Source organism: Trichoderma breve (assembly GCF_028502605.1).
Source record: "Trichoderma breve strain T069 chromosome 7 map unlocalized scaffold00008, whole genome shotgun sequence".
Taxonomy (NCBI): Eukaryota; Fungi; Ascomycota; class Sordariomycetes; order Hypocreales; family Hypocreaceae; genus Trichoderma; species Trichoderma breve.
Window position 1 is genome coordinate 1,267,854 of NW_026611594.1, and position 24,987 is coordinate 1,292,840.

The 24,987-nt window shown below is 47.1% G+C and overlaps 9 protein-coding genes across 9 annotated transcripts; 3 read left to right on the plus strand and 6 right to left on the minus strand.

The window, feature by feature from the left end:
* Positions 1-52: 52 nt before the first annotated feature.
* On the minus strand, positions 53-1,347 carry T069G_11502 (uncharacterized protein; the record flags this gene model as incomplete). The annotated part of the gene is made up of 2 exons (XM_056178707.1): positions 53-1,139; positions 1,202-1,347. The coding sequence occupies 2 exons, from the start codon at positions 1,345-1,347 to the stop codon at positions 53-55; spliced, it is 1,233 nt and encodes a 410-aa protein (XP_056023581.1).
* Positions 1,348-1,712: 365 nt separating this feature from the next.
* T069G_11503 (major facilitator superfamily domain-containing protein) lies at positions 1,713-6,254 on the minus strand (the record flags this gene model as incomplete). Its single annotated transcript, XM_056178708.1, has 13 exons — positions 1,713-2,156; positions 2,209-3,406; positions 4,174-4,275; positions 4,342-4,484; positions 4,540-4,628; positions 4,680-4,724; positions 4,784-4,875; positions 4,929-5,032; positions 5,083-5,220; positions 5,273-5,690; positions 5,743-5,843; positions 5,898-5,978; positions 6,039-6,254. 13 exons carry the CDS (start codon positions 6,252-6,254, stop codon positions 1,713-1,715), a joined length of 3,171 nt encoding a protein of 1,056 aa, XP_056023582.1.
* A 1,087-nt stretch (positions 6,255-7,341) lies between these two features.
* On the plus strand, positions 7,342-9,283 carry T069G_11504 (fungal specific transcription factor domain-containing protein; the record flags this gene model as incomplete). Its single annotated transcript, XM_056178709.1, has 6 exons — positions 7,342-7,391; positions 7,441-7,465; positions 7,528-7,928; positions 7,986-8,549; positions 8,604-8,906; positions 8,956-9,283. The coding sequence occupies 6 exons, from the start codon at positions 7,342-7,344 to the stop codon at positions 9,281-9,283; spliced, it is 1,671 nt and encodes a 556-aa protein (XP_056023583.1).
* Positions 9,284-9,384: 101 nt separating this feature from the next.
* On the minus strand, positions 9,385-10,677 carry T069G_11505 (aminotransferase class-V domain-containing protein; the record flags this gene model as incomplete). The annotated part of the gene is made up of 1 exon (XM_056178710.1): positions 9,385-10,677. The coding sequence occupies one exon, from the start codon at positions 10,675-10,677 to the stop codon at positions 9,385-9,387; it is 1,293 nt and encodes a 430-aa protein (XP_056023584.1).
* A 1,048-nt stretch (positions 10,678-11,725) lies between these two features.
* Positions 11,726-13,732, minus strand: T069G_11506 (prolyl oligopeptidase family domain-containing protein; the record flags this gene model as incomplete). The annotated part of the gene is made up of 2 exons (XM_056178711.1): positions 11,726-13,573; positions 13,631-13,732. 2 exons carry the CDS (start codon positions 13,730-13,732, stop codon positions 11,726-11,728), a joined length of 1,950 nt encoding a protein of 649 aa, XP_056023585.1.
* A 785-nt stretch (positions 13,733-14,517) lies between these two features.
* Positions 14,518-15,728, minus strand: T069G_11507 (putative cyclase domain-containing protein; the record flags this gene model as incomplete). Its single annotated transcript, XM_056178712.1, has 5 exons — positions 14,518-14,693; positions 14,743-15,111; positions 15,187-15,273; positions 15,327-15,478; positions 15,538-15,728. 5 exons carry the CDS (start codon positions 15,726-15,728, stop codon positions 14,518-14,520), a joined length of 975 nt encoding a protein of 324 aa, XP_056023586.1.
* A 596-nt stretch (positions 15,729-16,324) lies between these two features.
* Positions 16,325-18,284, plus strand: T069G_11508 (transmembrane amino acid transporter protein domain-containing protein; the record flags this gene model as incomplete). The annotated part of the gene is made up of 5 exons (XM_056178713.1): positions 16,325-16,737; positions 16,801-17,111; positions 17,184-17,262; positions 17,327-17,623; positions 17,675-18,284. The coding sequence occupies 5 exons, from the start codon at positions 16,325-16,327 to the stop codon at positions 18,282-18,284; spliced, it is 1,710 nt and encodes a 569-aa protein (XP_056023587.1).
* Positions 18,285-20,311: 2,027 nt separating this feature from the next.
* On the plus strand, positions 20,312-21,418 carry T069G_11509 (aminotransferase class I and II domain-containing protein; the record flags this gene model as incomplete). The annotated part of the gene is made up of 1 exon (XM_056178714.1): positions 20,312-21,418. The coding sequence occupies one exon, from the start codon at positions 20,312-20,314 to the stop codon at positions 21,416-21,418; it is 1,107 nt and encodes a 368-aa protein (XP_056023588.1).
* A 346-nt stretch (positions 21,419-21,764) lies between these two features.
* On the minus strand, positions 21,765-24,407 carry T069G_11510 (uncharacterized protein; the record flags this gene model as incomplete). Its single annotated transcript, XM_056178715.1, has 4 exons — positions 21,765-22,211; positions 22,301-23,991; positions 24,044-24,239; positions 24,306-24,407. The coding sequence occupies 4 exons, from the start codon at positions 24,405-24,407 to the stop codon at positions 21,765-21,767; spliced, it is 2,436 nt and encodes an 811-aa protein (XP_056023589.1).
* Positions 24,408-24,987: the final 580 nt, after the last annotated feature.

The following is a 24,987-nucleotide window of genomic DNA, read 5'->3' on the forward strand; positions in this document are numbered from 1 at the left end:
GCAACTTTTAAATATATTCTGAGACATATACCTGCATCTACAATTGTAATCCCTATTTAAGCTTAAACGACTGTAACATTCCTTTGCAGGGAGGCCCCTTACAAACGGTAATTGTTAACTCTGAGAGATCATAAATAACAAATGCTACCGTCATATTTTGCTTTGAGGTATATCCTGTGAGAACGGCACTAGGTGCGTTTTTCTGCTTTGGGTTCGGATGGTTACATAGACTCTCAGGGTATGCCAAGTGATCTGAGAACGCTGCCTTGATCTTTTCAGGCGTTAGTTGCCCTGCAGCACAGTCTGCTCTCACCCCCTTTTCGGCTTGCAAACATCTAAACCAGCTGCTACCACCGGGATAACGGTCAAAAATGTTGTCGCGACTGAGAAATTCGGGGCTAAGGAAGTGATTGCTGTGAATCAGGTACTGGTCGTCAATGTTGCCATAGTATTTATAGATGCGGTCAGGTGCGACCTCCATGGCCATTGCAAATCCGTCTGCTGTTGAGACGTGCAGGTTTCCTGAGACATGACGTGGAAAGGCATTGATAGCCACGAGGCCTTCAGCGTAGTTGCTATATTCAAGAAAGATGCGCCTAGCCACAGAGAGGGGGAGAACAGGTGTTGGGTCTGCAACTCTATGGTAAACTCCCTCGCGGTCGATATGAGAGACGGGTACGTAATCTTGACTTGAAAGCAACGAATTTGCCGTAACCGAAAGACCGGCAGAGTTCATTCCGCTGCGAATGAGTTGACCAGCTTCCGTAAGGATGAACATCGATGGGCGATCTTCGGACGGGCCTGGATGCACCTCAAGGTAGAGTATGAGGTCCTGGTTATAGAGGTGGCTGGACATGTCCCAGTTGTGTATGGCTAGAGCACGACCAGACTCAACTGCCTTCGGGGGAAAGAAGCCGCTTGTGCATTCGTCATGCCCGTCAGAGTCTTGTGGAGTCTCCCCACCGTTTTGAAGCCGATACATGCATCTGCCCAAGTCGTATCGAGCGTTGAGCATGATGACTTCCTCGACCGTCACACCGGCGCCATCTGCAATTCCCTTGATCTCTTCGAGCCCGGTTGGGTAGAACTTTTGAAAGGCCGGGAGGTACACCGTCTCGATGATTTTGGAAGATATAGACCTGTATTCATGGGGTTACTTTATGTGATTTACCCCATTTCACCGGTGTAATGCTATGCTTACCAATGCGGTAGCTTTCCTGGAAGCTTATAATACTCGATATTGGCGCGAACTTTGTCACTTGCCTGTCTTCCATGCGACAAGCCTCTCTCGTATGGCGTACCCTCAACTACAATGTGCTGGTAGCACGATGGATTAGGGAGTTGCATGGTGGGAGTGTCCAAAGAAGGCATGTTCTGAGAGCCCATCGGCGTCGTTCTGTGTATAATAGGTAGTGAAGAATAAGGAATTTGGTCAGTAGATAATGTATTTACTTTGCAGAGAATGCAGAATGTTTTCCCGTGTTCTTAGCAAAGGTTATATATTCAAGAGGCATTCGAATTATCTACCAGATCTAGCTAGACTTCACACTGTGATAGTGCCTAGACCATCTTCAACTTATTAACATCATCCATTGTTGTGTTCCCTAGCGGTCGCGCTATTGTCCCAAATAGTGCAAATCGGCGACCGACTCGCTGCTGCTTCTCGCGGAACAGGTCGTATGCGGTTCCGCCGGCGCGATCAATAGAGTCCATCATATCACAAAATCATCGCCCATATCCTCGGCGATCTGATGAAGATTACAACGACGTCCCGTCGCCTCCTCGGCGGCATGTACCTTTTCGACAAATGTGCACGCATTCACAAAATGCTTCCCCGCACTGTAGTAGCTCTTCATCTGTTGCAGCGCCCAGTCTCTGTAGATCCAGTCCTTTGCCTCAATTGCGGCCATGATCAGAGGCACCGGCCATATCTTAGTCGGGGGCGCTTCCGTTCTTGGCCGCTTCATCCTCCGGTAGAATTCGCTGGTAATAGTTATGATCTTTTCTCCGTGGGTGCTTTTTGTGTACATTGGTTCATTAGGCTGGTAGACTCTCGATGCGTAAATTTCTACTGCATGAAAAAGCACACTTGTTGTTAGGTAGGTGGAAAACACTTTATTTTCTGCAGCTTTTTCCTCGCTGATGCTTTCGATATTCTGATAATCAATTAATGTCGTCCCTCCGGTTATCATCATAGGTTCGACTTACTCGCTGAATATCGCGCAAGGAAGCCATGACAAGGCACTCGTCTGTTGTGTCGCCGCTAGTCCGAGACAGTTTTCCCAGAAGAGCTACTAAGCGACATGTTGCGACATAGAGGGGCTTATGAGCCTCGTCCCGCCGCCGTTCTTCCTCAGGGTACAGGAGGCTGTATTCATTCTGCAGAAAGTCATATGACGCTTCCACGGCTCTCATCAAGCCCGAGTCGTCTCCCATGGACTGTATAATGCGATCGTTACCTTGGCCAAATAGCGCAGCGCGTGCGTCGAGAAAGCAGAACCATAGAGCCATTCTGACGTAGAGGGTATGTGACTGATCATGACCACTGAGATCCAGTAAAGTGGCTTCTAGGCTGAGCATCCGTCTCAAAGATGCCTGTCTCGAAAGGAGGAGGTCAGTCCAAGCCAGAAAATAGAGAGTCACAGCAACAGCATCCAAGTCATCTTCTCGAGCCAGAAGTTGGAGCAAGGTCTGACTAGCAATTTCGGGTTCGTTTTCTGCCAAGAGATGGATTCCAAGTTGATCTCTGATGCCCACGAGACTTTTGCTGTAATGCTCCATCGCGCTGGTTTCACATCGCAATCTTCCGCTGCAGAAGAGGTGGGCAGCTGTCCACGCGTATAAGGAAGATACTACAAATGAATGGGTCGAGTTGAAGCGATTGAAGAAATAGGTGTGATTGTTCCAACCCTGCTCCTTTGAGCTGTATTTTGATGTCAAACTCTGAGTATAGTGCTGTGCTAAAACGTGATCGGAGATAGTTGAGAGTGATTTGGAACCTGGGCTTTGATGGTCTGAGCCAGGCGTGTTCAACTCAGCAAAGAGTTGACTAGCATACAGGCCACGGGTTAGGTCGGGGGATTCGTTAGCGACTACAGAGTTGGCAGAAGTGTTCCATAACATCGCTTTGTCTGCCGTGTCTGCCGTGTCTGCCGTGTCTGCCGTTGGATCCCACTGCTGGCCCAGATTTGAGTCAAATATCCCGTCAATCCAAGGTATTGTAGTCATGTCAAAGACTGGGAGCGATGGCAGTTCCAGCAGTTCCGACTCCTCTCTCAGCTGGTGTGATTCATTCTGTTGGTTCAATGATAGAGGATTTGTCTGCTGGGGCGTCGTTGCATTTGTAGAAGTATTGGATTTCTTTTTGCGATGTCTTGAGCGGGCTTTTATATCTTCCGTCTCATCCCTAAACTCAAATTCAGCATGAGATGACGAGTTGTAGACGCATTTGACATGCGACTGGCGGCATGATGAGCAACGAGGCTTGAGTGTATCACAATGGAGCTTTCTTCTTGTACAAGTATTGCATGAGCGCATGATGAGTTGCGTTGTAGACTACGAATTAGATGAAGACGATAAATGCCGGGACTGCTGATAATAAGTCTATTGGATCTAGTCTTGAGATAGCCGTTTGTGGCGGCATCACGTGATGGATGATTTCGCTTCTCGATAACATTGATGGAATAACGCTAATCCTACCTCTATATAACTGTATAATGAATATTTAATGGCTGAACTCATGCCTCAGAGGTCTGTATTAGAGATCTTTGTGAATGACAAAGGAAACATGCAATAACATGGCTCCAGCTAAGATGTAGAGTTCATTGTATGTATGAACCGGCTATGGCTGTATTACAGCTATGAAACTCAATATTTATCTATACACCTAATATCTTTCATTTTAACCTGAATGTAAACATACTGCAATATCTGGGTGAAGTCTACGGGTGAAATAAAAAAGATATTGTAGTAATAAATTAAAGCTTCAAAGGGAAAGAAAAAAGTGCAATCATGGCAAATTTGAAGCTGAAATTCTTATTTGCTAGCTGAGTTTTCGATTCGTAAAGTGAAATAAAGCTCCATTCGAATACAAAGGGATCCTGTGGTTGAACAGCGCTTCTGCTACGGGAGGAACCCCTTCATCTTGTGCAGATGTAACCTTACCAGACATACCTAAATGAGGGTTGTTGCCAATCCGTCTGATCCGAATCATTTTCGGTAACGTTTGAGCCGTTGGTATTTGCTTGAAGGCGATCCCGTCTATGGTTCTGATACCTGATATAAATGCTGATTGAAACTGGTTAATAGCTGGGCGAAACGATCTAAGCATACTGAACTTACACCAGTACAACCTCCAAAAGGATCATGACAGATATGGAGGAAAAGAAGCCCCTAAAAGCTGTCTGGAACTTTGGAGCCTGTTTCTCGATGAAGAGTTGAGGCCCAGTGAACTGACCGAGACAGTACCCAAGAAACATCAGAACCTGTAATCGTATTTAGAATGAGGTCTGATTACTGGCAATTGACATATCTGCTTACACTTGCGGTAGACTTTTTGGTAAATCCTGCAATATTTGACGAAACCATGCTCATGCCCAAGCCAAACGGGACCGTGTTCATGTAAATGACTGGCGCTTGTTAGGTGCAATTTAGGACTGTCATTCGGATATGGTACTAACGGTAAAAGGACGCAAGGAGACCGCTGTGATTGGAACGAGGAAGATCTGTCAAATGGTCAGAAACGACTTAAAATTGTCGGCGGTTAACCGCAAGGAACACTAACTGGCGATCAATACCGCACCGATTAACACGATGCTGTTCGTGACGATCATGACGTAGCATCTTGTATTCTTGTAATGGCTACAAAACCAACCCCTAGGAAACATTAGCAGACTGTGCAGACGATATAAGACCGATGTCGAATTTACGCAAAGACCACCGAAACAAGATGGATGGTATTGGACGGCATGCTCATTAGAGTGGCTTGGCGACTAGTGTAACCAAGGGTCTCGGTTAAAACAATCTTGGAAAACTAGAATACCGTCAGAATGCATTAAGCACCGAATCACGCATAGTACTCACCGATGTTAGCCCTCCACCCTGTAGACTTTGGAGAAAGGCATGGATTGCCAGTATCCAAGGCTGAGGGTCAATCAGGCATTCTCGGACTTGGTGCCATTTATACTCGGTATTCTTTATGCTAGTATGGTTCTTCATGACCTATTGTATGATGGGTTAGCCCTGGTTTTGATTCAACGACAAGGTTTCTGACTTGAGCCGCAGCAATCTTCCTCTCTCTTTTGTTAAGGAACCACGCCTCCATAGGTGATGATGGCACTGCGAAAAAGATAATGATACCCCAGAGCAGTGTTCCCGACCCGAAGACGAGATAAATAATCTTCCAGACGGCGTATTTGGAACCAGAGTGGTCTTTTCCAGAAACACCGTAGGTAATAGAATCAGCAATAAAGGCACCGACCGCACTGGCCGACCACCACAAGGAGGCACGAAGCGGCTGTTCATCTCGAGTCCAATATTGAGATACGAGAATCGTGAGAATGGGGGACATGCATGATTCAAAAATTCCGAGGAAGACACGGTTGATAGAAAGTGTCGCAAACCCCTTAGTGAATGCCGTTGTGATTGCTGTGAGGCCCCAGAGAAATATCATGACACCGAAATAGCGTCCACTATGAAGACTTAGACTATAACCTAAACTGCTGAGTTGAAGTGGCATCTTACATCGGAAGCTTCTGCATTAAGAGCGAGCTGGGATACTGCCATACCAAATATCCAAGGTAGAAGATGGAGGATGACCAGCTGTATTGTTGTCCAACAAGACCCTGTTTCTCGTCAGATATTGGGCCAGCTCTCATTAAACATTGCATGCCACCCACTAAGTCTTTCTGCAGGCCAAATATGGAGGCCTCAGATAAGGCAACCTTGTCCATATAGTTAAGTATGTAAGTAAATGCCATCTATTCCACTTGTAAGTCAACCATTCTTAAGTTTGATCAAATAATCGGGTGGTTCTATACCATAGGCAGAAGAATCAGGTCCAGTTTCCATCGGATCCGAGTACTCTCCTTGGAGCTGTATACGAAGTCGCATGGAATGGAGCCTGTGTCTTCTAGTTGCTTCTCGGCATCGCTAAAGCCATCGATGGGCTTGTGATCGTCAATCGTTTCCCCAGCAAACTCATCCATCACCACGTCTGACTTGGTGGTGGTTACAGGCTTCAAGGCAGTTCCCATTGCGATGTTCGGGCCGGTTCGACTTTTATGCTAAGAGATGTACCACACTGAATCCTCTGTATAGTCGAAGGAAGTGAATGGTCTCTATCCATTGATGAAGTGCGACTCGCTATTTTATTATGTCCTGAAAGTTTTGTAGGTACGCATACAAAGTCAACTGCCTGTCGGAAGCTGGGGGCTGAGGCTTTCTTGCAAAGAAGTGGAGGTGAAAGCTCGCCCAGCAGGCCAAAACAGGCACAAGCCAGTCTCGGCTCGCCCCATCTGCCGCATTTGGACGATTCCGCGAGTGCCAAACGCCAACATACATTGCAGCTTCGACCCCATCGCGGGGTAATCCCTAAATGAACAGAGTCTGGAGAAGAACTCTCCCTAAATGTCATAGGCAAATATGGGGAGAAATCACAAGCGATCGCAGCGCACCAATAGTCAGGCGGGTCACATTAATTGCCTTTGCTGCCTTGAATTATAAGTTTACACATATTGTGAGGGGTCTCCAGGAAACATGCTTGGAGAGTTGAAGAATCTCTATTTATGCAGCAGTGTTTTACTAACACTCTTGTTTGTCCGTTACTGATCAAATATCCTGGTGGTTATGAAGCTTAAATCTCTCACGCATAGATCGAATGGCAGATCACATCCATTCCAGAATTCGCTGGTAGCTAATTACTTCGTAACGATGTTGTGGTATCGCTAAAAAGTAATTGGAGAGTCCAGCAAGGATACATGTACTGTGGTGTCATCGCTTGTAGCACTGGGGCTGGGCTTAGCCGTAATCATAATTTCGGATCCAACACGACTACGGTTCTGATGGTCTTTTGCGCTCTAGCAGACGATAATGAGAAAAAGAAGCCTCCTTGTTGAACCCATTCATCAGGCTAGACTCTTTAACTTACTGGTGATTGGCTAGCGATACCGCGGACTCATGCGCTCGCGCTGCTAAACATTAGCGGCATGTGCTTTACCTGTCTCCTTCGACTAGAGACATGTACCGATGACTCAACAACCACAACCCCTAGGTTATCATGAAAGCTGTCATCTCAAAGCCAAAGCAGAAACTACTGTAACTGCACATACAAAGGTCATCGCAATGCCTCAGCAGAGTCCAGATGTTCCTTCGAAACACAGACGAAGGCTGTCGTATGATGAGTCAATTCCATAATGAAACCTCTAGGCTGACAATCAATAGGTGCAAGAGATGCCAATATCGCAAGGTATGACGGCCATAGAGATTGAGTTCATTTGTTCGCCCAAACGAAGATCTAAAACGCCTCAGTTTAAGTGTTCTCGCACAGAACCATGCGGAAAATGCATGGCTGCCGATGTAAAATGCGAATACCCTGTGATTGATCGCAAACGTACCCCAGCGTCCTCCGAGTACGCCCTAAGCCTTGAGAGACGAGTCCAGTCGCTTGAATCTTTCATCACGAGTCTCCGAAATGCCTCCCACAAAGAGCGGGAACGGATGCTTCTTTCCGTGCCAGCCGACCAACTTCCCAACCTCCCAGCCGACGATCAAGGGCAACGGGAGGCGTTGAAGATACACGAACGTAGCTCTACAAACCTCGAGCTCGACTTGGATGGTAGTCTCATCTTCCACGGTGCAACGAGCATCTACCGTGTCGAGTCTCACGGATACTCTCAAAGTCGACGCAACCCTCTGCTCTCCTGGGCTGGGCAAGCCGGAAGTGTGGTGACTAACTTTGAACACGTTATGGAGCACTTCGGCATCAGCTCAGAAGGTGATGTCGTGATCCGTGCCCTTACTGATTTTTTTAGGTGGCAGTATCCCTACTTCATGTTTGTCTACCGTGAGGCTTTCCTACGAGACCATTTCGGGGACAGAAAAGATAGCAAGTACTGGTCAGCAGCGCTACTCATGGCGCTCTGTGCGCTAGGAGCGATGGTAGCTTCTGACGACAAACAAAGACGGTTCAGCGAGCAATTCTTTCTAGCTGCTGAGAGTATCATCATGGTCTCTGGGCTTGCAAAGCCATCCATTCCGACCGTTCAGACGTTTCTATGTCTCGCATTCTACGAGATTGGCCGAGGGAACCTGTCCAAAGGTTGGAGTTTCTCTGGGATTGCCTTCCGCATGGCACAAGACCTTGGACTCCAGCGCGACCCAGACAATTGGGTGCCTCATGATCCTTCACTCGGCACTCATGAAGATGGCGAGATTCGCCGGCGTATATACTGGGGTTGCTATAATTCTGATAAGCTCATCAGCCTCATCCTAGGCAGGCCTGTTCATCTTGTGTACGATGCAGCTGAAGTCGATGCATTGAAGATATTGCCGTGAGCCCGCTTTACCTCATTTTAAACGCATGTGACCTGACCTGAAACTGACAGCGATGGACCCGCAATGGAGTATTGGCGCCCTGTGGGCTTCGAAGGCAACGGTGGTGATACCATGGGGGGCATCTCTAACATACCTTTCGTCCAGGAGCAGATTCGTTTATCTCGAATCGTAGAGAGCATGATGACTGTCCTATTTCCTATTCGGATCAACCAGGACGCTATATCTCGTACATCCAATCTGGATAAACTCAATCTAGAATTATTACGGTGGTATGAGTCTCTGCCAACTTTTGCAAAATGGACTCGCTGGGACACGACCAATCTCAACGCAGTGCCGGGGCTGATAGCGCTTCAGTAAGTTTATCATCCGATCAAAGGGTTAATGTGTCATTAATCTGGTTAGTTTGTTCTACAATAGTGCTCGTATCGCCCTGAATCACGACAACGCCGTCGCAGGCCATGATGAGACTGAGCGAAACTCTGCGTGCCAGTACTGCACCACCTCAGCCCAGAACATCATTACCCTCGTACGCACCTACCGCGTCAAGTACGATCTGCGGCATTCGCCCCTCGTTCTCGTCTACGCTTGTGTACAGGCTATTCGTGTCGTTAGTACACTTGGGACACCAGAGGAAGAAGAGTATCTTACACAGGCACTAGGCGAGTGCTCAGGGACCTGGGCCCTCGCCAGCCAGATGCAGCTACGCCTCGCCACCATGTCACCGCAATAGTCCAAACAAGGTCCATCGTCTTAAGTCTAACTTATTCAGTACTTCCCAACTAACGGCGGCTACCTTATCAATGACACGTTCTTTTCTCTCTAGACTTCGGTCTACGCCAATGGAATCCCCTGGGCTATGCCAGCTCTAAGAACATCTGCCAACCTATCGACATCTGCCACGTTGTTATAGAATCCAAAGGACACTCTGATTCCCGTTGCTAATTTCGTCAGAATCACGCCAGCTTCTCGCAAATGCCCATACCACCTATCATCCCGCAACCGCAGCACATATAAATGCGGCGAATGCTGCTTCCTATTTTGCGGTCCGATAATCTCGATCCCCAATGCCGCGCAGGCCCGCCTCAAATGATCTCCAATGCCGTACAGATGATTCTCTACATTCTTCGGACCCATCACATCAAGGTAAAATTCCATAAAGGCTCGTCCACAAACGACGTTTATCCACCCCATATTTGTATGCTCGTACCGGCGTGCCGTGGGATGAAACTCAATCGGGCCTTCAACTAGAGGCGCATCTTCAGACATGTTGGCTATCCCGCCGTATCCAACAAGCGGTGGGATGGGATCCAGCTCCGCCACAACCTCAGGATCCATATACAGCACCGCGATGCCCGTTGGCGTATTCAGACCCTTATGCATACTGAATGACGCAGCTGAGACACCCAACCTTGCAATATTGACATCGGCAAAGCCAACTTCCTGCGTTAGGTCGGCAAGGACGTGAATCCCCTGCGGGCGGAATTTGGCGCATACATCCGCCACATCGTTACGCTGCCCACTATGAAACATGACGGAACTAAGTCCAATCGCCTTTGTTCTACTGTCGACATAAGAAGCGAAGGTGCCTGCATTGGCAGCTTCAATACGCCCTATCTTCGCGGCTCTGGCCATAGTCGGCACGAGTATGACCTCCAGTCCCTTCGCACGAAGGGACAGCCATCCGTACAATTGATTCGGGTGCTCACAGTCAAGAATAACAACATTGTCACCCTTTTCGAACCGAAGGCCGTGCATGAATGAGCTCAAGCCCTCTGTAGTATCGCGGACGAATGCCAACGAGGATGGCTCGGTCTGGAGATAGCGTGCTAAAAGACTACGCAGCTGCTCCGTATCTTGTTTCCATAGCGGCTTAGGCGACTCGTGGTAAAGGGCTTCTGCGCAGAAGCGGCTGATAGCATCCCCAACCACCATGTTAGAGGGTGGCATGAACCCTGCGTTGAGGTGAATTATTTTGCCATTGGAGACGAGAGGCACGAGCCGGCGAAATATTGTAAAGAGGGAGTCCTCTTCTGGTGTAGAACTCAGAGGGTGGGGAGTGCTGATTTGGCAGTTGGTGAGATGGGTGTTTGGAGTTTTAAAATCTTGCGTATTGGAAGGTGCCATGGCAAGAGTATGTTGTCCATGCGTGTGCTTTTTTATTGAGGATCTTAGGATTTGGTAAATGATTTAATGAATCAGTTGATAGTCCACGCGTTCTATTATGGTGGTAAAATTGTAAGGCGATGTACTGTAGTCTGTAGTATAATTCTAAAACATACATAATCAGCGGCAATATTGGGTTCTTATATAGAAGAGCAAACCGCCATAAATCTGTAAATTGTAGATATTACCGCAAATAGATCTAGACGCAGGGGAAAATAGAATCGTCACTTCGCATTGGACGGAGTTGCATCTCCATTCGCGTACTCTGTAGTTTGCCCCACTAACGCAAATAAATCCGGATAGTACCAGTACTAAGAACGGACTTCCAACTCCATTGCTATCACTTAGCGTATTAGCTGTGATTATGGATTAGGATATCTTGTATCCCGTATTGAGTAGCTAATATTTGATTGTATGTTTAATCCATTGTGATATCGGATGATAGCAGAAGAGCTCGTGCCAATGCCGCAGTCGGCGCCTATCCCGTCCATTGACCATCTGACAGAGGACATTATGGGAGTGCTATACCGATTACCGGACGGAGGCAAATTCTCCCCTAAACATCTTAAAAAATATCCAATGCTTTACAACAGAAATAAATCGATTACAGATGGTCATTACTCAATGAGAAAAGTGCAAATGAAGACATAACCAGCAATCTCAAGAGTATCTCGTGGCCCCATGTAGCTCTTATTTACAAAACGTCCTCGCTACCCTAGAATAGAATCGTCCCATATCCGCCGGACGTTTCTCTTCCAGTAGTTCGACAGTAATGCTCCCATTAGATAATTAATATCTATTAAAATTATTTTCTCAAGGTTGAACATTCCAAATTCAACATCATTTGAGGTGTGGTCACACAATAGGCTGACAGCAATATTCGTAAATGGTTTATTAGCTTAGTGCAGCTTATGATTTCGCAAATTCCTTCAACTGTGTGCAATGCAACTTCCAATTTTTAAAACAGAGAATATTGTCTATACAATGGCTTCTATATCTATAATCTATATTAATCTACCAAATACTTCCTGAACCAAGCATACCGACGAGCTTCAATGTCTTTTAAGCTTGAACCTTTGGCAAAGATGTGGCCTTCACCTTCATATAGCACCACCTCTGCAATCCCACCTGTTTGCTTGACCGTTTCCACAAATGTGTTTGCTTGATTTTGAGGTACAATAGGATCTTCTGTTCCATTGAAACACAAAATAGGCCTTTGGATTTTGGCACAGTGATGTATGGGACTTCTCTCTAGAAGGATTCGTTCTTGCTCCGCTTCAGATGTTCCATTGGGCCAGCACAGGGGCTGTAGATACCGGCACTCAAATTTGTGTGTGTCCTCCATCAACCTCTTTAGGTCCGAGATGCCACTCTCAGCAACGGCTGTCCTCCAAACATTCGGATAGCGCACCATGCCTTGCATAGTCAAGAATCCACCGGCTGAGTGTCCTGTCAATCCGACCCTTTGTCTGTCGATTAAACCTTGATTAGCAAGATAATCGACGGCGCTGACCGCATCTGCAATGTCGCTGACTCCCCATTGCCCATCGAGTAATTGCCGATATTTCTTTCCGTATCCAGTTGAGCCAACGTAGTTTACTTGTAGCACGGCATAACCACGAGTCGTTAAAGCTTGATCGCGCAGATAAAAGCCAGACCCAGCTTGGCATGTTGGCCCACCATGAACTGACACGATCAACGGGGGCAGCGACTGATCCCACTTGTACTTGGGGTTTTTCGGCAGCAAGAAGAGTCCGTGAGCCTCGCCTCCTTCGGAACTAGCCACACGAGGGAATGTAACATGAGTGGCATGGGAAACATAATCTTCTGGTAGCTGAGTTGCAGCCGAATGTTTCAATACCTGACCAAGTCCTCCCTCGTTGATATCCACCACTGTAAGCACTTGGGGTGATGATGCGGTGGAACCGATGATGGCTACAGCGGTAGAACTCACTGCCTTGATGGCACTTGTGAGGATATCAGATATGGGACATTGGAGTTCTCGATAGTTGCAGGTTTTGGTATCAATGACGATGCTTGTGTACGTCCCATTCTTGGTGTAAAAGGAAACAATAGTGTCTGGTGATAATGGTGTGTACGATGCAGCGCCGAGGAAGAAGTCTGTAAAGCAGAACTCTGCATCTTCCAGGCCGGATAATTTCAGGTGTCTACTCCGTCCATTGGAGTATTCGTAGAGCTGCCAAAATCCCGACCTATCATCGACGTAGTAGAGAGTATTATCTGCACCCCAACAAGGTTGAGTAACGCTGGAATTGATCTCGACCCCGGCGATGGTGGTTACGTTTGTGACTTGTCCGTCATTCCAATCAGCCACGAAGAGCTGTGTGTTGTCCCACGGCATATTAGGATGATTCCATTGGATCCAGCAGAGCTTTGTTCCATCTGGACTGAATCGTGGAAAGGCGTAAAAGTCGCAGCCACTGGCAAGATCTGTGACCTCTTTGGTAGTAGCGTTGATTGCAACAATCTTATTCTCAACGACTGCGGGATCATCTGTGTGGTGGTTCTCTTGTATCCCAACTATCCATTTCTGATCATTTGGTGGAATGGAAAAATCAGCATAATAGAGCTTTTTGTCCTCATGAACCAATATGTCTGCATGTCCAGTGACAGGATCAAGATCGTAGACGGCCTTTGTCTCAAAATCCGTGAAAATGATGTGGTTATCACTGTGTCTTGTCACAAAAGAGGCTCCGCCATACTCATGCACTTGAGACAAGGCGTTGTAGTTGCTTGGGAGTACCTCATTGGAAGTTCCGTCCACATATTCTACAATGGTGCCTCTTCCCTCTTCGGCTGGGCGTATCTCGAGACAATAGATCTTGCCATTAGAGCGCTTATTTAAATAGTTAGTGATAAGAATTAAGTAGAGACCTATCCCATTATTACTTACATTGACGTCCAACTGGTCAAGGATCACGGATCCCGAGGCAAAATGGTCTGGGGTAATTGGGCTTTCCCAGGTTCCATATGGAGCTTGTTGAACTTGAGCCATGGGAGCGATACTGTCGATTTTGTGGCGAGAGACTGTTATAATGACTGTACAAGCTGCCCTTGGCTGAAGAGAATGCGGATAAGCTCCTGGGAGACGGTAGGCATGATGGAAGTTAAATAATGTTGAATCATTGCAGGTTCCATATATTCGTTTCCTTGTCTCTTGTTTTCTGATGTCTGTGGTCCTCGGTATTGCAGTAACGGAGTGAATGTAATCCGAAGGCCGCTATCTGAGTAATTGGTGGTGAAATGTACCCCATCCCGCTGAGGCGTTAGTGTCTGTATCCGCTTTCCAGGGCTCTCGGAGTGGCTTCCGAGAATATCGGCTCCAAACTCGCTCCAAACTCGCTCCGAAGACGTCGGCTCGACTTTCCTTTCTAGTTGAAATGGGTACTTTCGTTATGATTAATTGCATTGAACCAAATAGGTCTGACGTTCCACAAAAACATTCTATCTCTAAGCCGTGATATCGTTCGGCTGTTTTGGCCGTCGATCTCACAGAGCTCGGGGTTCGGCGCTCGGCGCTCGGCTCAACTACATAGCCCATGTTGTAGTGCAGTTTGCCATCCATGGTCAAGAATCTACCTTGCGATGCAGTAAGTGGTGGGGGTTCCAGAGTTATTATGGGCAGCGAGCTGTAAGGCTCAGACTACCTATGGGTACTGTGTCACATACTGGGCCTTTGATACACATTGTGAACATTCTCAATAGTCGTTCCATAAACAAAAGCAAAATTTTACTATTGATCTATATACTTTCGACAAACGGATAATTTCGCCATCACTTTTAAAAGACGGCAACCGCGTTGGGCGGACTAGCGATTCCACCAGGATTGTTTAGTGGTGCGCTGGTAAAGAAGAAAGTCCATCTGTTCTCCTCTTCACATGCTGTAGCCAATGCTTCCAAATCCCATAGTTCTCCGAGGGGCATCCCCCACATAGAAATTGCGTAGTCATGAAGACCTATTCAAATGTTAGCTTGTGTAAGTCTATTGGGGGTTGAAGCACCTACACCATGGGAACGTAGGAGGCCATGCCTCGACTCCAACTGTGTCACTCGCCAAGGCTGCAAAGTGATTATCCCATATCCACACAAACATCTCCTCATTGCCTTCAATGCCGACATGATCATTTCCATTCTTTATCTTGGATCGTCTTTCTTCCTCGGTATGTTCCTCATACCACTTAACCCATCCAGTCCGAAAAATTAGAATATCGCCGGGCTGAAACGTCACGCTTTGCTCTTCGGCCATCTTCAGGATATGCGAGAGAGTAATGCAGTGTCTTGACACAGGATCATACTCGATATTATGCCGAGCAGCAAAGGCTACATAGTCGAGGAGAACACCACGTCCAACTATGCCTCCACGCTTGCTCCAATCTGATATGAGAGTGTTTATTAGCATACCTGGGTTGAAAAAGGGATAGGACTTGATATTATGTATATGAAACTAACGATCGACTCCAAGGTGCGATGTTTCAAGGACTGATTCATGTAGAATACCGTTATAGTACATGCCAGTAACAGAATGACCCCAATGGCCTATCATGGTGTCAGTGGCATTCCTTAGTAGCTCGTCCATCCAAATGACCTACGTAATCCGTCCCACTGGCTTCCGGACTGAGTGTTCAGTTTGATTTCGTCATCATAGCAATACCAAGGGCCTCCCTCCTTTTTCCAGTCCTTGACTGTGACGTGCAAATTCGGACGGTCAAAGCTGGGTTCGTGAACTCTATCAAGAGGCCAACTATGTAACTCATTATTAGCTTGTTGAATGTCTTGAAAGCGGGTAAAACTATATCTTACTTGAGAACAACGGATTTTCCTGTCTTGATTTCTTTGGATGCATTCACAATGGTAGATGGCTGGAGGAGATTGATGGTTCCCACTTCATCCTTGACACTGTTCCGGTCAAAGAGTCCCCAAGCACATCCGTGTGGCATTCCCGGGACAGCCGGCATAGACTTCCATGATGGGAGATTGTGACTATCCATCATGATGAGCTGGTTCGTCCGGCTATTTTAGATATTGTCTAAGCTCACTCACCATCTAAACTTATAATGATAGACACTGGGTGGCAGGGGTTCTTTTAAACCTCCTCCAACTACCCCTTATCACAGCTACTTGTCCCCCGTTTCTAGCCGCAAGTTTAATAGTATACCTTTGTGAAGACCGAGGCCGAAATAGGACTTGTTTCGTGTAAGACAGACAGGGGGCAATCAAGACTCGTCGCGCCGCTGCCGACATCGCCAACACCCAAGTCGAGCTGCGCTAGTGACGGCATGATAACGCCAATTCCGATGCCAGACCACGCTAGATTGTGGTGGAGAAATAAGACCGTAGCAGGCTTGATGGATATCAAGATAGGTAGCTTCTGGGCTTCAAGCCACCAGTTTGGTGATTCCAAGCTAACGGCGTTTAGGTGCGAGCCTGACATCGACGTACGGTTCGCGGGCGCATCTCCTGATGTTCATTAAATATATATATCGGGTGGACCCTTACGGTATGCGTATGTTCTTGTAGTAGACAAACTTGTCCGTTTCTTCCATCCATATAGTTAACATCTTTATCTCTTTGATCCGGCCTGCATATCATGATGATACATCAGGATGACATTGCAGTTCTGGATGACGGCCCCAGCGTCGCAGAAATGCGCAAAGACAGCGAGAATCTTCAAGCTGGCAACATATTGTACATGAAAGATTCCGAAATCCCCATTGAAGAGTTTATATATTTCGCCAAACTTTCTCGCGCTCGGGAGTTGAGCAGCACTTCACAACCTGGGCATATCACAGCATCTACTAATGCTACCAGTTCTGGTGGAGATGCCTTTGGCAGGTCTGTAAAAGAATCCCGGGGAGCCATGGCTCCCCTCAATTGCGGAGAGGTGGAGCATTTATCGCGGGTCGAATCAAAGAAGAAATCTACACCCGAAGCATTTGCACCACTAGATATTTCTGAGGGCGAATGGACCCAGGCTTCTAGGGCGGCCAGAACTGCTACATGGTAAGTCGGATAGCAACTACACGATACTCGACTACAACAAAAGTCATTGCTAATGATTCTTAGGGTATCCATCTTCTACTTGATTACAACTGATGTGCTGGGACCTTTTTCGACTGGCTACGCCTTCTCCCAAATGGGCCTTGCTCCAGGCGTTGTCCTGTACACTGTCTTTGGTGCTTTAGCCGGATACAGCGGATTTTTGCTGTGGCGCTTATTTCTCCAACTTGACAGCGACGAACACCCCCTAAGAGGGTACAGCGACCTGGCTTTGCGTATATACGGACCGTGGTTTCAGCATGTGTGCAATATTTTGCAGTCATTTCAGTTCTTTCTCACCGTCATGGTTATCATGATCACAAATGGCCAGTCCATAAGTCAGTTGTCACAAAACAAATTATGCTTCATAATATCTGTTTTGATCAGCGCGCTGGCTGGTTGCGTTATAGGACAGATCCGAACTCTCAAAAACTTGGGCTGGGTAGGGTCCGTGAGTGTGTTTCTGAACTTGTTTGTGATCTTCGCAACGTAAGTCTGCTGTCTCTTTGATGATCTTATTACCTCTGTCGTAATTTTACTTACCTATCTATAGAATGGGCGTCATGGCTCATAGTCCGCCAAACTACATTCTCTATGCTACAACTCACCCCGAATTCAATATTCAAGCTCCCGATCCCGTTTCGGTTTCCATTACTGCACCACCAGGACTCACATTAGTGGATAATGTGAACGGCTTGATGAATGCCGTATTCTCGTTTGGTGGTGCGACCATGTTTGTCGAGTTAATGGCTGAAATGCGACGACCGATGGACTTTTGGAAAGGTCTCCTATGTGCTGATCTTCTCATCTTCTTATGTTACATGGTGTATGGTATTTACTGCTACGTGATGTGAGACGTTTTCACCTTCTTCATTCTTCACATATGCTAACGATACAACAGGCAGGGACAGTACGCATACATCAATTCCTATCAGGGAATTTCTCCATACAATTGGCAAACCGTCTGCAACGCAATTGAACTATTGACCAACGTCATCGCCGCAGTTCTATATGCCAACATTGGTATGAAAGTCTTATACAACAGTGTTGGCCGCCACTTCTTTAGGATCCCTGATCTGAACAGTGCATCCGGAAAGTGGATCTGGGCCTTTTTTGTTCCTGTCTACTGGATGCTTGCCTGGGTTGTCGCATTGTCTGTACCACAAATAACATCTTGGACGGTTCTCGTTGGAGCTGGAGCGCTTCTGCAATTCACATATACCTTTCCTGTTTTCTTGGCACTTGGGTTCAGAGCTCAAAGGGACTCAGCTTTGCCGGAAGAGGTTTATGATCCTCTACATCGCCGAGTGGAGCGGGTAGATCACGGCCTTAAGCGCTGGGTTCGGGGATTGAAAAAGGAACTGTGGTGGAACATATTTGATGGAGTGATCTATGTGGGCTCCCTGGTGACCTGCGTCCTAGGGCTCTATGCAGGCTTCAAGACTCTAGTCGAAGGGTACATCGATTCGCCGAGTTTGGTAGGCTGGCAATGTTCGAGCCCAACGGGCTGAGTATGAAATGTTACGAGCGAGAAATATCATGCAAGAGGTATCCTTGAAGGTTACAAAACACATAAATGCAGACTAAGTGCTATTATGTAACATGAGTATGCATTTGAGTGCAATTGGTATCTGCTCTTTATCTAGTTTCTGCGTTTAATTGACCAAACCCCAGCTCGAGGGTTGTTAAAAGTACTAAGTCTAATGTACATCAACAACGGAATATGTTACTTGAAGTAGGTGGGTGATGAAAATGCCAATCTCCATCAGATATCTTACTTTCCTAGGCTAAACGCGATATACGGATTCGCAGTTGAGTTAAAAGTACGGGCGTGATAATCTGTATTTAATACAACATATACAAGACTTTTAACTATATAACAAGCCGAATTATTTATCTCCATCCTTACTCTCTCTAAATCATGGCTGTCCCTGAGAGATCTGGCTATGAACTACTCTCAAGTTGAAGTACACCAAATGGGCCGCAGAACCGACCTGAAGCACTTTTGTGCTTTCGGCCATCTCTTGACGATATATACAGAAATGATTGTCTCTCCAGATCCTTTAATATCACATCTATGGACTGAATGACATCTGTATAGCGATCCTCTCTCACGCTATCGATTAAACTCTGCGACATGCATCTCCTTTCGGACACTGCAGATTCAGCGAATTAGAAAGTATTATGAGATTGGCACGCGTGAAGCAATGGCATGATTGACGTAACTCTAAGGGAAACAGATATCATGCTTACAGCTAAAAATTTCTCTTCTGCTCACGCTCTTGTTGGCGGTCCGCTCGTTTCCATGGAGGATAACGACATTTTCCCCATCCTGGCTGCCATAGACCAACCACTTAAGCTGGGGCCTGTATCCGTCGCACATGATGGATAATCTTAGACAATTACTGCATGCGGGTTGCTCCAGCGTGCACTTAACGTGCCGTGCGCGGCATGTAAGGCAGCCCAGAAGGCTCCGGCGGCCTTTTTGGGATGCATTGCTCCTTTGCGAATTATCGGCCGGTGTCATTAAGCTGTTGCGATATAGGAGATGCATCTCATAAGCCAAAGTTCGTAGGAGACCGGCTATTAAGGAGTGGAACAGACACTACCATCTCCCATATTGACGCTGGGAATGGAAAGTCGAGCCGAAGCCGTGGGGAGGTTCTGTAAACATAATTGGGCGAAGTTGGTGGGTAGATTTCTCCCAAGTCCCACCTGATCGGCTCGACTTTCCTGTTGGACAAAGTCTGGCTTTATTACTGTTCCAATTCTTGCGTGGCTTGCGCCAACCGGTCTTCGACGGCTCAGGCCATTGGCACATTCACATAAGCCGGGCGGCGCCTCACTGTCCTGACTAGCCTATTAATTCTAGTGACAGTTTGATAGCCGAACCACTGTATTGTTCACTAAAGCCGCCTCTAATCTGTTGTGGTGGCAACTTGTGGTTTGGGCTGCGGAATGGGAGATTCAGATGCGCGCCCAGCAATCGGAGCTCGGTGCAGAGCTGATACATCGTTGATGGACTCGAGCGCCGATACTCCACACTTTCTAACAGACATTAATTCATTACTCAGTGCCGTAGTTAACAAATTGTCTCCATAGTATCTGCTACGGCGTAGGACGAGAACTTACTGATACAGAGTGATGAATGCAGCCAGACTTACCCCGCGCGCCACGACCGCATGCCATGGAGACACAGGCTTGCCATGCCACATTTATGCGATTGAAGCCGAATGCTAAGCAAATAGTTGCCAATTAACACAATGAATTGCCGCAGATTCTCATCTCATAGGTATGGCTAGTAAGGAAAGTCGACCCGCTTCTTCATTTCTACATGCATGGTCGATGGAATCCCGCGCTAGCTGAGTGATGAAAACTCCCAGTCGGCTGCCTTGACATATAAGTAACTATCCCGGCGCCGTACCATATATATTGATGGGCAGATTCGACATATCCGACCTTACACGCCTTCAGCTCTCCCATCCTCCATTGCTTCTCTAGCCTTTGTTGTGGTGACACATATCAACCTTATCCCAGGATGAAGTATGCACGGATGCCAATTGAGATTGAATCGCCAGAGGAATATGGCTACGATAAGATCAGGTTCAACCTCTCTGAGAGCTCCATCGCGGACCAGTCCTTAGGCTCTCTTGGACTAACCATTCCCAACCTTACTCTCCTCTATAATGAACATAAGGGGAGTACCGAGCTGCGAGCAGCCATTGCTGCCGACGCTGGCCTGAGCGCGGATGATGTTCTCATAACTGGTGGTGCGGCCGGAGCTCTCTTTATTATCTCAACATCTCAGCTGTCTGCACAAAGTCATATTGTTGTGGTTCGACCAAATTATGCAACCAATCTGGAAACACCGAGGGCAATTGGCTGCGACATCACCTTTGTGGATCTTAAGTTTGAATCAAGCTTCGAACCAGATCTCTCTTTCATCGAACAAGCAATCACACCAAAGACCAAGATTGTCTCCATCACTTGCCCGCATAACCCAACCGGGACGCTGCTGTCTAGGGAATCTCTAGATCGCCTTGTTGTCATCACCAAGCAGAAAAACTGTTTACTTCTGGTTGACGAGACTTACAGAGACGTCAAGTACGGCCGGCAACTCCCCGTCGCAGCCTCACTCGGTGACCATGTCTTGAGCGTCTGCTCTCTATCGAAATCATACGGCGTGCCAGGAATTCGACTTGGCTGGGTCATAACCCAGAATAAGAAGCTTCAGGAGACCTTTTTGGCCGCCAAGGAGCAGATAAGCATCAGTGGCAGCGTTATTAACGAATGGATTGCGACGCAGCTGCTCTTGAAAAGAGAAACCATTCTTTATGCTACAAATGAGGAGATGGCAATTCGCCTGCAGATGGTTCGGTCATGGATTGAAAAAGAGGAACTCTTGGAGTGGGTGGAGCCAGTGGGCGGCGTGGTTTGCTTCCCTCGCATGAAGAAACAGCCGGTAGGCGGCACGGATGCATTCTATGACAGATTGTTGAAGAAGTACAAGACATACGTTGGCCCTGGACACTGGTTTGAGATGCCTGATACGCATTTTCGCTTGGGTTTTGGCTGGCCGACAAGGGAGGAACTTCTTGGTGGAATGGATGCGATTTCAAAGGCGCTGCGAGATGCTGATAACTAGACAAATAACTGATTGCTAAAAAATAAAAATAGAAGACGAAAATACATGATTATAGAGAAAATTTTGCGATTCATCATAATAATTGGCACGACTCCAAAACCTTGGCCTTGTCGTTTGACTTTGACTTGACCAAGATAATGTAGTCAGATCAGCCAACTAGGGACCAAAGGTCGGAATAACACAATTGTAATACTTGAAAGCTACAATGATACGCCGTGGTGAAATGATGTATGTCCTGTTTATGTGCGCGCATACTGGTTAACCATGATATATATCTCATCGCTATGACACCTACGTCATACGCTCAGTGAGTATAATCGGTCTAGTCGTAGGAATCGAGCAGCATCTAAAAGCGATAAGCTTTCTGAAGCTTTTCAATTCCCCATGGATCAATGTCCCCAATTTCCAGGCTCTCCACATCTTGCGGCTGAGCCTTTTTGGCCGAAGCCTCTTTTATAACACTTCCTTGTCCCTCCCGAAGAAACTGTTGCAAGACATCCGCGGCAACATGCATTAATACATCCGACTTCTCTACTTTTTTGTCCCCCTGAGGACTCATCTGACCTGCAGCAGCTGCAAGAGGAAGGCCAGCCGCGAACGGCAGTTCATCTGGATTTTTTGACAAAACATTCGGGCCTAGGACTTGACCAAAACCCTCCTGTAGCCTTCCAAGGAAATTCCATGCCTCATTGTGCATGGTGAAATAATTAAAAGAGATACCCGGAATTTCATTTTGGATAGCTAAGGCAAGTTTCCGTATGATGCCGGGAGGGAAAAGTTTGGCAAGTTCAAGCTAGCTTTTGTATCAGTAAAAATTCTGACAGAGATTATATCTCGGGAAACTAATTGAACGGTTCAACTTGAAGTAAAAGAAGTACTTACTCTTTCTTTTTCCACGATATCCTTGAATTCAGCTTGGAAATGATCTCTGCTATCCGTATACTGCTTGCGAACACCCTCATTTAAAACCGCCTCGACCGCGGATGGTGACCACGGCTGACGTGCCCCAGGATGTTCAAGACGATGGTTAGTCGATAACGATACGTACCCCGTATACTTCAGATTCCGTCTGTTGGCGCTGTTTATTTTGAGCTTGCTTTTCCGTCTGTTGGGCGCCCAGTTGGTAACAGACGTTCCAATGCCAAGGCAGTAGTTCTTGAAGTAAGCTTCACGATTTGTCGGTAGGTCGCCAACAAAAAATGACGGATTGCCCTGTAGTTTCCGCAGCGTCTCCAGGTCTTCCCACTCCAGATCCTCGGCTAGCATCTTCTCCTGTCGAAGTACATGATACAGCTGCGTTACCCCCAGAAGCGCCCCAGGCGTTGCAGCAAACTGCGTACCGGAAGAATGTAGATTTGAGCGCATATTGTGTATTAAAAGACCGCAATATATAGGGTTCCGACGGAGACACTTGAAGGGTGGTGCAATGTCGTTTGGAAACAAACCGAGGTCTGAAATGAGTTTACGAACCATCCACATTGGATCATTGTCCCATATGCAGGCAGCATGGAGAACTTTGGATCGTTCTTTGGATGAAGCGTCAATATCGAGCAGGGAATGTTTAATGTTGAGACATTCTTGTTGCATTTCCCGATACCCACGATCACAGTCCTGGCCAAGAAACTGCAAAATATCCAGGTAGATCTGAGTGGCCCAGGCTAGCCAGAACGGCGGCTCTTTTGTCCTGTCGTTGGCCAAGTATGCCATTCCGCGGGTAATCTCATCCACTATAGTTGAACAGTCGATTTTCGAAGCCAGAAAGCTCACGTCCGGCATAAACTCAAGCATTGCCGTCATATCTTGCTTCCATTTTTGTCGACGCGTCTGCGCAGAGTCGCCCACTGTTTCATCGTACCAGCCAAAGCTGCCGTTGTAAGATTGGAGATGCATTTCAGATCGGCCAGTGGATTGTACGTAGCTGGCAAGCAGTGTCAGGCTATTCATCATGCACATGTCCGCTAAATCGTATGCATCCAGGTTGTAAGGATCCCTCGACTGCTTCTTGGCATTCATTTCAATGCCGAAAACCGTGCATAGGGCCGCAAAGTATCGATTAGCAACAAAGGAACCGCCTCCTTCTTTGCCGAGCGGTGATTCTATTTCCTCTTCTATATTACGGGCCATTTCAAAGGCCACGTTCGTCGCAACAGAAACAGCCGCTAGATCAAGGTTTCCAGAAACGTAGTCGGTCCATAGAGACTTGATCTCGGCCCTGAGGCGATGATAATCATCCAAAAGCGCCGTAAATGCAAAAATGACATCCATAAAGGTGTCTTCTTGTTCTGCAACATATTTGACTTCAGTGGCAGGTGCTGGAACAACATCTGGAGCATTTTGGAACTCTGTAGATATGTGGTACACTTCCAAAACACTAAAGATATTCTTTGCCACTCCGCCTGGCTTGATGTCCGCTTTGGTTGTCTCTTCGCTGTCGGGTTTGGTAGTTCCTATCAATGGTTTCAAGATGTGACGAACTTTTTCCAGTACCTCAACGAAGAAAGAATGACGACCTTCGGAGAGTGAGTTTACTTTCAGCCCACTGGAGGTGAGACGGTCTGCGAATCCTTTTCGCGCTATTGTAGCCGTTGTCAGTTCTATTCTGGCCTGATAAAATGAGGGACTGACCAACTATCACACGATCAAGTGCAAAAACGAAGTCCTTGGGGATCTTGAGATCATTGACTTTGGAGACAAAGGTTGCCAGGGCCTCAAAGTCTTTGATCTTGATAAGGTGGGTGGATTTGGGGGCAGCTGTGCCATTTCCCGGACTGCCAGAGGACACCCCAACTGTTGCCGTTTGAGACGCCTTTGCTGTTCCGGCCTTGGCTAATTTTCAAGCTTTTCCTTTGAGCCTGCCCCTAGTGGCTGTCGAGGTGGTAGCGGCGACTTCATAGCCATTGGTTTTGGCGGTAACGGCCAACCACTCGGCCACGAAGTCTGTATCCGCCTTGTACTTTTGGTAAATGCTTTTGAGTGCAGGGGTTAACATTTTGGCAGCACCTTCTTGTTCTACCACAATCTGATGTGGTATTGCAAGGTATGAGGCCAATGGCAGAGTGTATTATGAACAGTGAAAAAAGGAAGTAAAAAATCCCTGCTCCTCTCCACCATATCAAGTTTGCAGCACTCGATAAGGTAATCCCAGAGACGTTGGTGGGGTTCTTCGCTGTGCCTTGGGCACTTGGGCATCAATGCTATCCCACTGACAGTTGGCATTGGACATTGGATCACTATCACGTGGGTGCTACTAAAGATGAGCAGGTTGAACCACAATTGGCGAGTTATTAGACATACAATTCATGGCAGGGGGGGTTGGCGGAGTTGTTACAGCGGAAGAGCCAAAGAAGCCTTCTCCAACACTCCGTACGAGTGAGTACGCAAGAAGATCTAAAGGGTACAGAGCGTGTACCCCAATTACTGAACCCAGTCCGCCCCGCGCCATCGCCGGTCACCGAAGCCGCTGTCGGCATTGAGCATTCTGCCCCTAAAGCGACCGTCGGAGCTGCTCAAGCTGATCATTGGAGTCACCCGTATCTACCATCTCACTCACATCATATCGCTTCACAAAA